Source organism: Sprattus sprattus (genome assembly GCF_963457725.1).
Source record: "Sprattus sprattus genome assembly, chromosome: 3".
NCBI classification, from domain to species: Eukaryota; Metazoa; Chordata; class Actinopteri; order Clupeiformes; family Clupeidae; genus Sprattus; species Sprattus sprattus.
The window spans coordinates 7,151,039-7,168,055 of NC_137922.1; the positions used below are offsets into that span (position 1 = coordinate 7,151,039).

The window sequence follows — 17,017 nt, forward strand, 5'->3', positions numbered from 1 at the left end:
CCTCTCTGTCTTCCACACTAACGGCCATGTTTATTAAGTACATTTACGGTCATGTTTATTAAGTACATATACAATCGTGTATATGAAGTACAATTATGGTCATGTTTATTAAGTAGGCTGTATGAAAAACTGTACATACTTCCCGTTCTCTGCTGTGATGTACTCATCCCAGGAGATGGTGTTCGGAGAGGGAGCCGTGAGAGACTGCCTCCGCACCGGCTGCAGAGGGAGATGGAAAGCCACGGTAAGGAACTGCTGTGTTCATGTAAACACTACTGAACGCCACACTATGGCATAATAAAACCCCTGTGTTCATGTAAATACTACTAAACGTCACACTCTTCATGCAAATAATACTAACTCCACACAGCTTTCACCAGTTTTAAATTAAGTAAGAATTCTAAGTTAAAAGCTGGTTTAAAAACAATCTCCAAAGAGCATCAGGTTTAGAGGACTTGGTGGTACATAAGAAACCAAAACATGTTTACAAAAGGTGTAATTTTTTTCTCTGTCCACTAGAGGGAGCTCATGTATAACTCATCTTGAGAAAGTGGCTTCTGAAAGCACAAACCAGGCACACACACACTACAGATTAAAGTGACAGATTACCCAGAACAGCCAGAGGTAATATACACATCTTATGAGTGTCAATGAGAAAGAGAGTTAAGCGCTGCATTTACATTCTCTGGCTTTGGCTCTTTAAATCTAGAAATGGGATTACTGAGGAAGAGACAAGAGTCCCATGATCAGATATAAGGAATTGTGAAGGCATCCCTCAACTTCTGCTCTTCACACCAAACACACACACACTTGTGCTCTTCACACCAATGACACACACACTTGTGCTCTTCACACACACACACACACACACACACACTTGTGCTCTTCACACACACACACACACACACACACACACACACTTGTGCTCTTCACACCAATGACACACACACTTGTGCTCTTCACACCAATGACACACACACTTGTGCTCTTCACACACACACACACACTTGTGCTCTTCACACCAATGACACACACACTTGTGCTCTTCACACCAATGACACACACACTTGTGCTCTTCACACCAAACACACACACTTGTGCTCTTCACACCAAACACACACACTTGTGCTCTTCACACCAAACACACACACTTGTGCTCTTCACACCAATGACACACACACTTGTGCTCTTCACACCAAACACACACACTTGTGCTCTTCACACCAAACACACACACTTGTGCTCTTCACACCAATGACACACACACTTGTGCTCTTCACACCAAACACACACACTTGTGCTCTTCACACCAAACACACACACTTGTGCTCTTCACACCAATGACACACACACTTGTGCTCTTCACACCAAACACACACACTTGTGCTCTTCACACCAATGACACACACACTTGTGCTCTTCACACCAATGACACACACACTTGTGCTCTTCACACCAAACACACACACTTGTGCTCTTCACACCAAACACACACACTTGTGCTCTTCACACCAATGACACACACACTTGTGCTCTTCACACCAATGACACACACACTTGTGCTCTTCACACCAATGACACACACACACTTGTGCTCTTCACACCAATGACACACACACTTGTGCTCTTCACACCAATGACACACACACTCAAAGGGAGCAATACGGCTTCAGGCAGGAGCATGCTGAGAAGTGTGAGCAGACTAGGAAGTGATCATCCTGACCCACACACTTACTCCCACACACACACACACACACACACACACACACACACACACACACACACACACACACCCACACCCACACCTACATCAGGATGGGCGCACTCTGCTTCTTTGTCTCAGCCACACAAAGCAAGTTTGGTGGAAATGCATACTGTTAGGTACAACATACCTGTTTCTAAATAAATAAATAAACCAATTTTTAAACACCAAAAATGCTGAATTAAAACATTTCCTTTCTTTACATCATACAACATGTCAATGAAAGACTTCATGCACCAGAGTTTGTTGTTGGTGAGGAGCAGGTGGAGGAGGCGGGACACCTGGAGCCCGTCCTCAGATGACCCTGTTCCCCACAGCAGAGTGGCCTTGACCCTGGGTTTATCATCTCACACACACACACACACACACACACACACACACACCCTGGGTTTATCATCTCCAGCAATATCAAAGCTCACTGGGCGGCTACACCAGACGCACACACGCACACACAGAGACACAGAGACACAGAGACACACAGACACAGACACACACACACACACACACACACACACACACACACACACACACAGACACACACACAGAGCTCACAACTCCCACAGCTACTGCGCTCACAGTGTACACACACACAGAGGCACACACACGCTTATGGGATCACTAAAGATTTCCAAACTGGAATCCCTGTGCTTGTCCGTGAAAGCTGTGGGATTGAGCAGGGCAGAGCGGGGGAAGGCCAGCACATGTTTCCGCCCCGGCCCGCTCCACATGGAGTCAGGCGCTCAATAGCGCACGGGTGGCTCCTATTTCCTGGGGGATTTGTGGCAGCCGCTGTGGTGGTGGTGGTGGGCCCAGCCTGCTGTTGACACACACACACACACACACAGCCGCTCTGGTGACAGGAGGGCAGGGAGAGTACACACACACACACACACACAAATTCCTACATAAATACACACAGACACATACGCAGGCAGACACACACACACACCCACACAGCCGCTCTGGTGACAGGAGGGCAGGAAGAGTACACACACACACACACACACACACACACACACACACACACACACACACACACACACACACACACACACACACACACACACACACACACACACACACACACACACACACACACACACAAAACTAAGCGCACGTGCACACACACACACTCACACACAGCCGCTCTGGTGACAGGAGGGCAGGGAGAGTACACACACACACACACACACAAATTCCTACATAAATACACACAGACACATACGCAGGCAGACACACACACACACCCACACAGCCGCTCTGGTGACAGGAGGGCAGGAAGAGTACACACACACACACACACACACACACACACACACACACACACACACACACACACACACACACACACACACAAATTCCTACATACATACACACAGACACATACGCAGGCAGACACACACACACACACACACACACACACACACACACACACACACACACACAAATTCCTACATACATACACACAGACACACACACACACACACACACACACACACACACACACACACACAAAACTAAGCGCACGTGCACACACACGCGGCCCCGGTATGCCACTCTGCTCTCCCTGCTGTCTGGTTGGGGCTTCTCTTCACAGAGCGCTGGGGCCTAAAGGCTGAGGGTCAGGCCAGCCTGTGAGGGGATTTAGTCTTTTCAGCCTCACTCTTTCAACCGCTCTACAGCCTCACGTGAAACACAGCCCCCTCCTCTCAACTCCTCTCCACAGCCCCGTGTGAATAACAACCCCCTCCCCTCAACTCCTCTCCTCTCCTCTCCTCTCCTCTCCTCTCCGCTCCACAGCCCTGTGTGATAAACATCCCCCTCCTCTCAACTCTTATCCTCTCCGTTCCGGAGCTCTGCGTGGAAAAACAGCCCCCTCCTCTCAACTCCTCTCCGCTCCGCAGCCTCACGTGACAAAACAGCCCCCTCCTCCCCACTTTGCTCCAGGTTGGATCCTCTGGCGCCACAGTGAGCGGTGGTGGCACCTCAGACAGCAGGGCGTTAACACAGCTGCCCACTCTCCCAGAGCCCAACTGATAAGCACCGTCCCCCCCCCTCACGTCTCACAGTGCAAAACACCACAGGCTGAAGACCATTAAAGACACTGTTCACAGGAGTACCAGAAGCATAGAGCCTTTTCTTTTAGAAGATAAAACAAAAACTACAAAAACAAAACCATGGTGTTAGAGATTTTGAAGAGTTTCATTCATGGCAAAAGTCAGACAGTTTGAGAGTTTAGTTTTTGGGTTTTGGGTAATCACTACTTGCAGCCACCAGCAGGGGGCGTGCTGTGACCAGAACCCATGCAACAGAGGACGGTGGGGGGGGGGGGGGGGGGGGGGGGTGGTGGTCGTGACTGAGGGGGTGGTGTTGGAGGGAGGGTAGTAGAATATTTAACCCTGTGGTGTGACAACTCTGCAGTTGAGCTCTAAACCATGCCATGCCAGTGGGCTTCACACACACACACACACACACACACACACACACACACACACACACACACACACACACACACACACACACACACACACACACACACACACACACACACACACACACACACACACACACACACACACACACACACACACACACACACACGTCTCCCTCCATGCCAGTGGGCTTCATACACCAGATGGTTCAGCGTTTGACATTTAAATCACAGGCTTCTTTTCCTAGAGCGCTTCAGCGGAGTCCATCAGGGAGCAGACATCTCACCTGGCAGCTGTGTTTGCTTGTTTTATAGAACACAGAAAGAAACACGCACGACCATCCTGCTCAACTGGACCGCCTGAGACCGTCATCCTGCTGAAGATGATGAAGGACCCTAGTGATAGTCACCACACGCCTGCTGAAGATGATGAAGGACCCTAGTGATAGTTACCACACGCCTGGGCAGATGATGAAGGACCCTAGTGATAGTCACCACACGCCTGGGCAGATGATGATGAAGGACCCTAGTGATAGTCACCACACGCCTGGGCAGATGATGATGAAGGACCCTAGTGATAGTCACCACACGCCTGGGCAGATGATGATGAAGGACCCTAGTGATAGTCACCAAACGCCTGGGCAGATGATGATGAAGGACCCTAGTGATAGTCACCACACGCCTGGGCAGATGATGATGAAGGACCCTAGTGATAGTCACCACACGCCTGCTGAAGATGATGATGAAGGACCCTAGTGATAGTCACCACACGCCTGGGCAGATGATGAAGGACCCTAGTGATAGTCACCACACGCCTGGGCAGATGATGATGAAGGACCCTAGTGATAGTTACCACACGCCTGGGTAGATGATGATGAAGGACCCTAGTGATAGTCACCACACGCCTGGGCAGATGATGATGAAGGACCCTAGTGATAGTCCCTAGTGATAGTGTGCTGACCTCTGATGAGACGCTGCATCTGTGCTCCATATATACAGTTTGAACCCCTTTGGCCTACTCTGCAGAGGATCCTGATGCAGCTGTGAAGCACAGGAGGATCATGGGTATGGCCTCCTCTAGTTACACTGATGCAGCTGTGAAGCACAGGAGGATCATGGGTATGGCCTCCTCTAGTTACACTGATGCAGCTGTGAAGCACAGGAGGATCATGGGTATTGCCTCCTCTAGTAACACTGATGCAGCTCTGAAGCACAGGAGGATCATGGGTATGGCCTCCTCTAGTTACACTGATGCAGCTGTGAAGCACAGGAGGATCATGGGTATTGCCTCCTCTAGTTACACTGATGCAGCTGTGAAGCACAGGAGGATCATGGGTATGGCCTCCTCTAGTTACACTGATGCAGCTCTGAAGCACAGGAGGATCATGGGTATGGCCTCCTCTAGTTACACTGATGCAGCTGTGAAGCACAGGAGGATCATGGGTATTGCCTCCTCTAGTTACACTGATGCAGCTGTGAAGCACCGGAGGATCATGGGTATTGCCTCCTCTAGTGATGCAGTTGTGAAGCACAGGAGGATCATGGGTATTGCCTCCTCTAGTTACACTGATGCAGCTCTGAAGCACAGGAGGATCATGGGTATTACCTCATCTAGTTACACTGATGCAGCTCTGAAGCACAGGAGGATCATGGGTATGACCTCATCTAGTCACATGGCTTTTCAGGAAGGCACCATTCTACTCGGAGTAGTTGGCTGATGCTGTATAACTAGCTTGGATCATAGTGTAACACACAGAAAGGAAGCCTGCATACAGACACACCTGGGAAGGGATGTGTGTGAGTGTGATGCTTTCTGAGAACTCAAACCAAAACATGCTTTGATAAAGTGTTCAACTGCAAACATTTGTGTGAATGACAAACAGGAAACGTATGTGTGTGTTAGTGGATATCTGTGTGTGTGTATATAGATTATATAGATCTGTGTGTGTATGTGAGTGGTTTTATCTATGTGTGTGTGTGTGTGTGTGTGTGTGTATGTGCGTGCGTGCATGCGTGTGTCGGTATAGTTCTGTGTGTGCGTGTGTGTTTGTGAGAGAGAGTTGGTTTATCTGAGTGAGAGTGAGAGTGCGAGTGCGAGTGCGAGTGCGAGTGCGAGTGCGAGTGCGAGTGCGAGTGTCAGTGTGTGAGTGTGAGTGTGTGTGTGCGCGTAGTGGGGTGGCTGGAGGGGGCTACATTCCCAGTGTGGTTTAAAAGCTTTGAAAGCCATCCTCACCCCGAGGGTCCAGCGAGAGAGAAGAATCTCAGCTTTGTCAGAGTCCTGCGGCAGCACAACGTAAACAAACACAACCTTTATCACAAGGCAAAGTCCCCATGGCAACCAGCCACCACCCTGCCTCCACTCCTCGCACTCAAGCCCAGATCGGTCCAAGTCTCCTGGGCAAGAAGCCACCAGCCCCAGCCTCTGGCCTGAGGAGCACGCAGCCCAGTTGGCCCCAAAACTCCCCTGGTCTTAGGAGGCCTAGGCTAATCCACAGGCTGGCCCAGTTGGACCCAGGCCCGGGCCGAGCGGCTGGGTAAAGCTGATGAGGTAGGGCCCCGATCAGAAGGGACAAGGGAGCCAGTCTTTCACAAAATCAGGCGCACAGGAGAGATTGAGCCGACCCTGCACACAACGCCTCATTATTCACCGGCGCCCTGCAAAGTCATGCAAGACGACAAAACAGCCCAATTTATGAAAGGAATTTGGACAAAAACACCTTGTGGTGTCAGGTTACTGTTTCGGTTTAAGAGCTACTGTTTGAACAGAGGAGGAAGTTAACTCTGCTTTAGATAGGTCAGTGAAAGGATGAAAAAAATGAAGGTGTGTCAAACAGGATGCTGTGGCTGTCCTTCACATCTGCAATAATGACAGTTCTAACCCTGGAATGGACCGACCCAATCTGGACTCATCTTCTATCTAGGAAAGCACTGGGCTCCGAAGCCTCAGGAACAAGAATACACTTTCTGAAGAAGTCTACTGAACCTACACCGAGGCTCAATGTATCCTCTAAAAAAGAAATTCACACTTGCCAGCCTTGCGCTCCAGGGAAGACCAAAAAGGACGAATAAAACACTACTTGTTTTGGTACAATGTGTCTGGTTGGGAGTTGCGGGAAAAGATGGGGTTTTTTACAATGTCAGTTTCATGTTCTATTGTGTTTCAGTTATGGCTCGTGCACATCGAGATGGGTTTTTATTTCAACCTGGCATTTTATGAATCTGAGCTCTTACTGTCAATTCGCGTGACCCGCAAACTATAAATATAGACAAACGAACTCAACTCACCTCACGACACCGTGACTCAGCAGATTCAAGCTTATTTCATCTTGGCGTTAACTACAGCTACCCTGCATGTCATTATCAGATTATTTATTTATCAAAACTGTACCTAATGAGAATATGTTTATGTTAACATTGATTCGCCTATGTCCTTTGTACATTTCCGTTTTACACTTTCTAGCGTCAATAAACCTGTGGACTTTAAAGTGTCTTCAGAGTCTTGAATTTAGGAAGAGTTTAGCTGGCTGCCAATGTACATACTAGTGTTTTGGTAGTAGTAGTGCAAGGATGACTATAACGGATGAATGTACGAGTGTTTTGGTGGTAGTAGTGTTTTAGAGAGAGCGGCACGAGAGAGGGGAACTGTGAGTGTGGGGGTGCTGAGGGGCTCACCTCGAAGTTCTGCTCGATGAGGTTGCCACCTTTGCTGAGGCTCTCCATGATGGCCTTGTTCCTCAGGATGTCCTCCTCGCTCAGGTGCTCCCGGCGCTTCCGAGACTCCAGAACCAGCCCGTTCACCAGGTAGAAGTCCGCCAGGAAGTTTCCCACTCGCTCCTGAAGACCACACACAAACACGGACACACACACACAGACACAGACAAAGACACAGACACAGACACAGACCACACACACACAGACACACACACACACACACACACACACACACACACACACATTTATACATGTACTTCAAAACAGCTATGTCCACCTTACACATAGACTGCCTCCCATCAGAGTGATAGCTAAAACATTAACATGCAGTTCACTATCCATCCAAGATTGAATAGCAGGTTTTGGCACTCCCAATGAGTTTACCATGGGTGCTAGAAATGGCCCAATAATCTCCCTGGGAATGCTGGGAATGCTGGGGGGGGGGGGGGGGGGGGGGTAGAGACAGGACTGACCGTTTTATCTTCCCTGAAGAGCCAGCCGGTCTGTGCGCGGGAGAAGGTGATGGACTTGGTGGAGAGCGTGGCGGAGTAAATGTCACTGCTCATCAGGATGTCCACCTCCTCCTCCGTCTCCATCTCTGACTCCTGCTGGGCCAATGACAGGGATTAGTATGCTAAGGAGGAGCAGGAGGAGGAGCAGGAGCCACAGCAGCACCTCCTCCTCCATCTCCATCTCTGACTCCTGCTGGGCCAATGACAGGGATTAGTATGCTAAGGAGGAGCAGGAGGAGGAGCAGGAGCCACAGCAGCACCTCCTCCTCCGTCTCCATCTCTGACTCCTGCTGGGCCAATGACAGGGATTACTATGCTAAGGAGGAGCAGGAGGAGGAGCAGGAGCCACAGCAGCACCTCCTCCTCCGTCTCCATCTCTGACTCCTGCTGGGCCAATGACAGGGATTAGAATGCTAAGGAGGAGCAGGAGCTGGGACACACAGCCACAGCAGCACCTCCTTCTCCGTCTCCATCTCTGACTCCTGCTGGGCCAATGACAGGGATTAGAATGCTAAGGAGGAGCAGGAGCTGGGACACACAGCCACAGCAGCACCTCCTCCTCCGTCTCCATCTCTGACTCCTGCTGGGCCAATGACAGGGTTTAGTATGCTAAGGAGGAGCAGGAGGAGGAGCAGGAGCTGGGACACACAGCCACAGCAGCACCTCCTCCTCCGTCTACATCTCTGACTCCTGCTGGGCCAATGACAGGGATTAAGGGCCTTATATAGTACACAAAACGGTCGTGTCGGATGGTTGGACAGTGGGCGGGCGGCCGGATAGTACGTACTAGTTAGCATTTGTGTCCCTTTATAGTACTCCAACGGCTGTGGGTGCTGAAAACAATTCTGTTCCAGAACAGGAGGGGGAGTAACGGTTTAAGTCCCGAAAGACAAGCTACCCACAATGAAATATGCCATTACAGTCGCGACAAACTTCTTGGCATTGCGGTGCGCCCATAACGCAAGCTATAAACGTATCCATCCTAATGTAACCAAAGAATACCTCTGCTGATATGCCTAACCTTCGTTCTATTTAGAATTTGTCTTAGCACTATGCAGGAATACAATAGCATCTACAGTGTCAGGATTCAGGCGAGAGCGCCTGGCTTCTACGCGCCCTGCTGCACTGAAGGAGCGCAGCACCTGTTGCTGGAACGCATATAATTCGTTTTGCAAGGTGCTGTAGTCGTGGGAACGACTGGCCTTGTTTCTCCCAAAAGGAAAGAAGATTTTCCTCTGCTGATCCCGCGTCTATATGGAAGTTTGTAGAGAGAATGCGGGGGAGTAAAATGCTCCCGAAGTAGATTACATGTTTTTAACTTCGGGGTTAATTCCCTTTCGTCTAGGCCTACTGCTGGCTAGTTAATACATACAGACAGCCGGAAAGGTTAATAAACGGAATGAAATAGCTACACATTACACACTATGTTTTAATAAAACCCACGTTACTCACATACTGGTTAACACTGTTTGTTACAGCACATAAACGTTTGTCGCTACATCCAAACTGCGTCACCGTTGTCCCTCCCTGTATCTGCTCCAGCCGCACCATTTTACTTGCAATGTGAATCATTTAATTTAAATATGCTTATTGCCATTTGTTGCACCTTAATCATTTTCTACAAACATGATATGCGGTGTAGTAAACTGAGACTCTATTCACTACTGCACAAAAACTAGACACGTTTGCAAAACTAGACGTTTGAAATGAAGTAGGTAAAACAACTTTCGCCAATATCTCCGTAAGGGAGATGGGTTGTGTGCTCAAATTTCCTGGGATCAAAGAAGACGTTAGTATTCATGTGCAGACTAAAAATCACGTCTCAGGATTTCTGCGCATGCACGTTATTTCGGGTGTCTCAACTGTAACTAATACCACTGTCATATAATTATGAGTTCAGTAAAATACGGAGCAAACACAGTTTTCTACCGTTGTTGAAACACATCTTTAATTGCCGTCGCTCGTGCTGGTTCTCTGGCAGTAGGCTACTTGGGCCGGCTAATGTATTGTGATATACAGGGAATAGTTTTCAAGGAAAGGATCTGCGCCTTTGACTGTGGCTGTTATGCATATATATGGATATAAAGGTAATGAAACAGGAAACGCTAGGTCCAGAAATGTTAGTTTCCGGAGTTGATGTCGTATGGAAATGATGTCGTAGTGTGCCAATCACGGCCAAGGAGTATCCGTCGCCATGAGCGGACCGACAGAAATTTTTGCGGGGACACGGAGAGCTGTCCGACGTCTCTGGAGAGCACGGAGAGGGCGTTTCAGCTACCGGAGAAGGCGTTTCACTTACCTGAAGGCGTTCCTATGTGCCCAAAAACGTGTCGTACGGAGTAGCATAAAAATGCCTTTAGTATGCTAAGGAGGAGCAGGAGCACACAGCCACACAAGCAGCAGCACCTCCTCACAGTCTCTTGTCGCCTCTTATAGTCTCAGAGAACTCTGAGCCTGAGGCGGGATGGAGTGATGGGCCTTTAAATGCCGATGGCTGTATGCACAGAGTATGTGTAGTATGTATACTCTACGCACAGAGTATGTGTAGTATGTATACACAGCACAGGGGGAAACATGGCAGAGGGCAAAAGTTACACATTTCAACAAAACCAAACACAAATGATCAACGAATAGTCTGAAGTATGTATTCTTTTGAACCCTGAGCGTATGTTTTATGGTTTTATGAACTCTAAGGTTTTATGAACTGTGTGTGGGTTATGTTACTTCCCTTTAAAGTGTACTGCAAACCGTTTCAGTCAGTTTCACTGATAGGTGCAATAAAGAGAGGTCAAAGACCAAAGGATGATAAGTATGGCCCCCTCCTCCATCTCCATAAACAGTAGCCGTGAGTGGGCACCTCCTGACCTGCCTACCCATGCGTATAGAAAGGCACTGCTAGTGTGAATGATAGGTGTGACCCCCTCCTCCATCTCCATAAACAGTAGCCGTGAGTGGGCACCTCCTGACCTGCCTACCCATGCGTATAGAAAGGCACTGCTAGTGTGAATGCGGAGGCCAAAGGCCCAAAGCCGTGTCCTGACCTCGTGGTGGATGCGCTGGTACACCTTCTGCTCATTGTCCAGCACCACAAAGGACTCCGCCGGGACCGCCTCTCCCCTGAAGATAAAGCTGAGGTCGCCCCGTTGGCATTTCATGTCGGTGAAGTCGATGAGGGTGGTGTCAAGCCTGCAGTGGTTTGGGCACACAGAAGTAGAAGTGGTTAAAGGGAAGAAGGGGGGCACTGAATGACTGGATGGGACAGAGACAAGGAGAAGTTCATCTGAAAATGGAGTCTGTGTCATGGAAACGAATAGTAACTCTTTGGGCCCTATCTTGCCGATCAGAAACGCAAGTAGGACGGCGCCAAGCGCAAGTAGCTGTGTGGGCGGCTCTATAGCGCAGTTGCTATTTTAACGGCGGAAAAAACACACTTGCGTCCAGCGCAAGTGTCAAAAGGGTTGGTCCAAAGGAGGTTACTCAGCCATAGGTGTGGTTTGGGCGTAATATGCAATAAACCAATCCGAGCGTCATTTCACATTCCCTTTAAGAGCGAGAAGCGCATAGTCCATAGCGGCTTGTTATTTTGATGGCGGAATTACCTGGTGGAAGACCGGAGAAGTTCACAGCCGAGAAGACCGACGTGAGATTTACACCAATTTTTTGGCAAGCCATATATAATTACAAGGAAAATAAAGTATTTACCACTTGAGGAAATCATTGTGATATCCATATCCAAGATATTTTAAAAATAAGCATACATGTAGCCTACACATTGACCCAAATGATTCAGGTTAATTGAAGCTGCGTGACATTTGATTTATTGTATGGCTTTGTAAAAAGCCGGGAGATAGATATACAGCCGCGGAAAAAATTAAGAGACCACTTCAAAATTATCAGTTTCTCTGGTTTTACTATTTATTGGTATGTGTTAAAGTAAAATGTACATTTTAGTTTTATTCTATAACCTACTGGCAACATTCCTACCAAATTTCAAATAAAAATATTGTCATTTAGATCATTTATTTGCAGAAAAATGACAATTGGTCAAAATAGCAAAAATGATGCAGTGTCTTCAGATCTCGAATAATGCAAAGAAAACAAGCTCATATTCATTTTTAAACTACACAATACTAATGCTTACACTTAGGAAGAGTTCAGAAATCAATATTTGGTGGAATAACCTTGATTTAAAATCACAACTTTCATGTGTCTTGGCATGCTCTCCACCAGTCTTTCACATTGCCGTTGGGTGACTTTATGCTACTCCTGGCGCAAGAATTCAAGCAGCTCGGCTTCTTTACATGGCTTGTGACCATCCAGCTTCCTCTTGATCACATTTCAGAGTTTTTTTTATGGGATTCAGGTCTCGAAATTGGGCTGGCCATGACAGGGTCCTGATCTGGTGATACTCCATCCACACCTTTACTGGCCTGGCTGTGTGGCATGGAGCATTGCCCTGCTGGAAAAAACACTTCTCAGAGTTGGGGAACATTGTCAGAGAAAAAGGGAGCAAGTTTTTCTTCCGGGACAACGTTGTACTTTGCCTGGCTGAGGTTTGTAAAAGACCATAAGGATTGAAAAAGCGGATTGGAGGTTCTTCTAAGTTCGTCTTCTCTGATGAGTCCGATTTCACAGTAGGTGCAAGACTCTCTGGCTTGTAGGCCTCTCCAGGTCTCCGTCTAACCATCAGACGACCATGTGTTGGGCAAAGCTGAAAATTGGACTCATCAGAGAAGACGAACTAGAAGACCCTCCAGTCCGCTTTTTTCAATCCTTATGGTCTTTTACAAACCTCAGCCAGGCAAAGTACAACGTTGTCCCGGAAGAAAAACTTGCTTCCTTTTGCTCTGACAATGTTCCCCAACTCTGAGAAGTGTTTTTTCCAGCAGGGCAATGCTCCATGCCACACAGCCAGGCCAGTAAAGGTGTGGATGGAGTACCACCAGATCAGGACCCTGTCATGGCCAGCCCAATTTTGAGACCTGAATCCTATAAAAAACCTCTGAAATGTGATCAAGAGGAAGATGGATGGTCACAAGCCATGAAAAGAAGCCGAGCTGCTTGAATTCTTGCGCCAGGAGTAGCATAAAGTCACCCAACGGCAATGTGAAAGACTGGTGGAGAGCATGCCAAGACACATGAAAGTTGTGATTTTAAATCAAGGTTATTCCACCAAATATTGATTTCTGAACTCTTCCTAAGTGTAAGCATTAGTATTGTGTAGTTTAAAAATGAATATGAGCTTGTTTTCTTTGCATTATTCGAGATCTGAAGACACTGCATCATTTTTGCTATTTTGACCAATTGTCATTTTTCTGCAAATAAATTATCTAAATGACAATATTTTTATTTGAAATTTGGTAGGAATGTTGCCAGTAGGTTATAGAATAAAACTAAAATGTACATTTTACTTTAACACATACCAATAAATAGTAAAACCAGAGAAACTGATAATTTTGAAGTGGTCTCTTAATTTTTTCCGTGGCTGTATATGGGGATGCGAGAAACCCTCCCAAAGTAAGCAAAGTCAAGCAAGCATGTCAAGATATTGCCGTGATTGTTTCTGCAACGGGGCACCCGAAAACGTTGCCGAAAACGCTATAATGACGTCCAGAGACGTGGGACATCCAAGCTGGAAGGTAACACACGTTCTCGTGCCTTCACGGGAGGTGGATCTGCCTCGACCCAGGATCTGACGGCAGCAGAGGACATCGCCACGTCTACCCTCACGCCTGAGGAAATCGGCACCCAAGCCAGTGCACCAGCTGACCAAACCCAAGGTACATAAATAAAGTCCACATACACAGAGATGAGTTTACAAGATTTATAATAATACTGGCATTAAATAAATGCAACAAAGCCATACAATAAATCAAATGTCACGCAGCTTCAATTAACCTGAATCATTTGGGTCAATTGTGTACGCTAGATGTATGCCTAGTTTTTAAATGTCTTGGATACGGATATCACAATGATTTCCTCATGTGGTAAATACTTTATTTTCCTTGTAATTATATATGGCTTGCCAAACAATTGGTGTTAATCTCTCGTGAAGACGACAGAAGTAAAGTGTAGCCTACAGGTCCTATACTGTGCGGGCAAGCACATGCGCCCTTAAAATAGCGTTCTGAATACGCGTTACAGACTTTAGACATTGCGCCTCACATTAGACCAGCTTTTTTTTGGTCAATGGCGCACGGCGCACGGCGTTTTTTTTTTAAACTGCAAAATACCACTTGCGCCAGAGAAACGCCTTCTCTGTTCCGCCCCCGCCCATGTCGACGCAAGTTCATTTCGAAGCGCGCCTCTGGAGGGAAAATCGCACTGTGCGCCGGGTGCAAGATAGGAATGATACATGCGTCGGTGACAATGTCAATTGCGCTGGGTGCAAGATAGGGCCCTTTGAGTTTGTTACTTATAACCAAAACATTTAGACTAACAATGTGATACTCGAGTTAAAAGACATCTTATATGAGAACTGGAGTACAGAAATCTTCAAAAAACATCAAATATGCAGTTGCATGTTTTATACTTTGGAGTTCTTTAATGATCATAGACTACGCCCCAAAGAACAGTCTGGACTGAATGCTACATTTCCGTCGGGATTAATAAAGTATCCATCTATCTATCTAAATAGCCTCTCTCAGAGTTTTTAACCTTGGCTTTGAGCCAAACGAAGCACAACCCAGACCCAAAAAACAAGTCCACAAATTTAGAGATTAAGATTTAGAAATGTAGTGCAGCCAGTCATTCACTAACAGAAAAAAATACTTTTGAACATGAACAACTGATGCATAAGAAGATGGTATGCATTGCCTCTGTGTATATCAGAAAAAAGGCAGTGTGTCAGTATTCCAAATAATTGTCTGTCTGTCTGTGTGTCTGTCTGTCTGTCTGTCTGTGTGCGCATGCATGCGTATGTGTGTGTGTGTGTGTTAGTGATATTTGCGTGTGGTTCCATGGAGTGGACCAGGTAATGGCTCTGCACACAGCTGCGGTTTGAACCTTTCCGGCTCTTTCCGCCCTCCTCTGAGGACCCTGATTTCACACTCTAGTTAGCAGCACTTGTCATTAGCCATGCCGAGCCTGGCAATGTGGACAATAAAACACAGAAGAAAGAAAGATTCACGGGGAGGATTAATGTGAGGCCCAATACAATCCAGGGCACTTCAGACACAGGAGAGCTCCAATAAAAATGGGCCTTTGCGCACACCGTTGGGGGAGAGGTCCGCGCCATGTGACGCTGGCCTTGAGACAACTACTCTCGGGGTTCGGAGAGCGTATGGAGATCGCCCGTGAACGGGCATAGGTTGGGGGAAATATAGAACAATGGATTTTAAGAGGGGGTTTGTATTTAGATTTTTATTCAGAAGTGTGTGTGTGTGTGTGTGTGTTTGCGTCTGCGATTATTTTGAAATCTCACCTGATGTTGATGCCCTGTTTGTAGATCTTGCACGCATCGGACGGGAGTATTCGTGAAAGTAAAGGCACTGTGAACGAACACACACACACACACACACACACACACACACACACACACACACACACACACACACACACACACACACACACAGACCGCATTGCAAATGCACCACTTCAACTGTCGATTCTACACTAAAACATCAGTGGAGACACTCTTGAACAGAGGAGCAAATGAGGGGAAATGTTACAGTCAATAGTGCTCAGTAATGACTTCACTTACATACTTTGATAAAAATGCTTTGATAGATAGAACAGATAGAACAGATAATGGCAGCTTCTGAACACTAGGTGGAGTGTTTCTCAAGTTGGAAGTGGCCACTCCCTCTCCATTGAAAAAGTATTGCCTCAACACGTTAAATCCCAACAAAGAGTGCATTTCCTGGGAGCAGTCATTACATTACAGAGAGGCTATCGTTATGAACACTCCCTACGTTAGTCACCTTAGTCTTTCAATAGGCTCAATGACATGGACTTCCTGTACCATTCTAAGAAATAGTTATTTCTAACTTGTTGACTGGCTACAAGAACTTTTTGCAGTTACAGTACTGTGGTGTTGTAAACTGGAAGTGCTGTCAGCTTATAAACTGGCTCAATCAAAGGCCACCATACAGCCCTTTTAAACATAAGAATACATTCAATAATCAAAAACAACTTACCCCAGCTTTGAAAATCCCAGTGAAGTTCTAAATAAAAATCGCCAAGCTGAAAAACAGAGTTAGGCAATAACATTAATGACCTGCTGGGCACAAACCAAAAAAAAAAGAGGCATTATACTAAATCGGTCACGTCACATTCATGTAGTGAGCTGGCTGATTGGAGTGATATTGAGCAGGATAATGGAAATCATAAATAAACAGAGAGTAGATAATCGGTTATGTCCAGAACACTAGAGGAACAAGTTTAATTCCACTGCTATAAACCCAAAGGCTTAGCTGTTCTTTCACACAGCTCCATTGAGAATGCTTCATACCAACCAGCATTCACGGTTTTAATAAACGAGGCAGCACTTTCAGGTTGTTTGGAAAAATGGCAGTTGGCTTATGCTATGCTTGTTTATGCTATGCTATGCTCATGTATTATGCTTCACAAAGACATTCATAGGGAAAACATGCATTTCCA

The 17,017-nt window shown here is 46.9% G+C and overlaps 1 protein-coding gene across 2 annotated transcripts in view; it reads right to left on the bottom strand.

Annotated features, from left to right (window-relative positions):
* The window catches only part of LOC308363117 (ankyrin repeat domain-containing protein 13C-like), a 46,105-nt gene that overhangs the window by 4,616 nt on the left and 24,472 nt on the right, over positions 1-17,017 (bottom strand). For both annotated transcript variants that reach the window (XR_013968595.1, XM_080835895.1), the window contains exons 5-10: positions 16,555-16,600; positions 15,840-15,906; positions 11,458-11,602; positions 8,378-8,509; positions 7,866-8,027; positions 140-219 (exon numbers count right to left, since the gene is read on the bottom strand). Coding sequence is in view for 1 of the 2 variants with exons in the window: in XM_080835895.1 (XP_080692021.1) it covers positions 140-219; positions 7,866-8,027; positions 8,378-8,509; positions 11,458-11,602; positions 15,840-15,906; positions 16,555-16,600 (632 nt within the window). In the remaining variant the exon portion in view is untranslated. The remainder of the gene's footprint in view (positions 1-139; positions 220-7,865; positions 8,028-8,377; positions 8,510-11,457; positions 11,603-15,839; positions 15,907-16,554; positions 16,601-17,017) is intronic.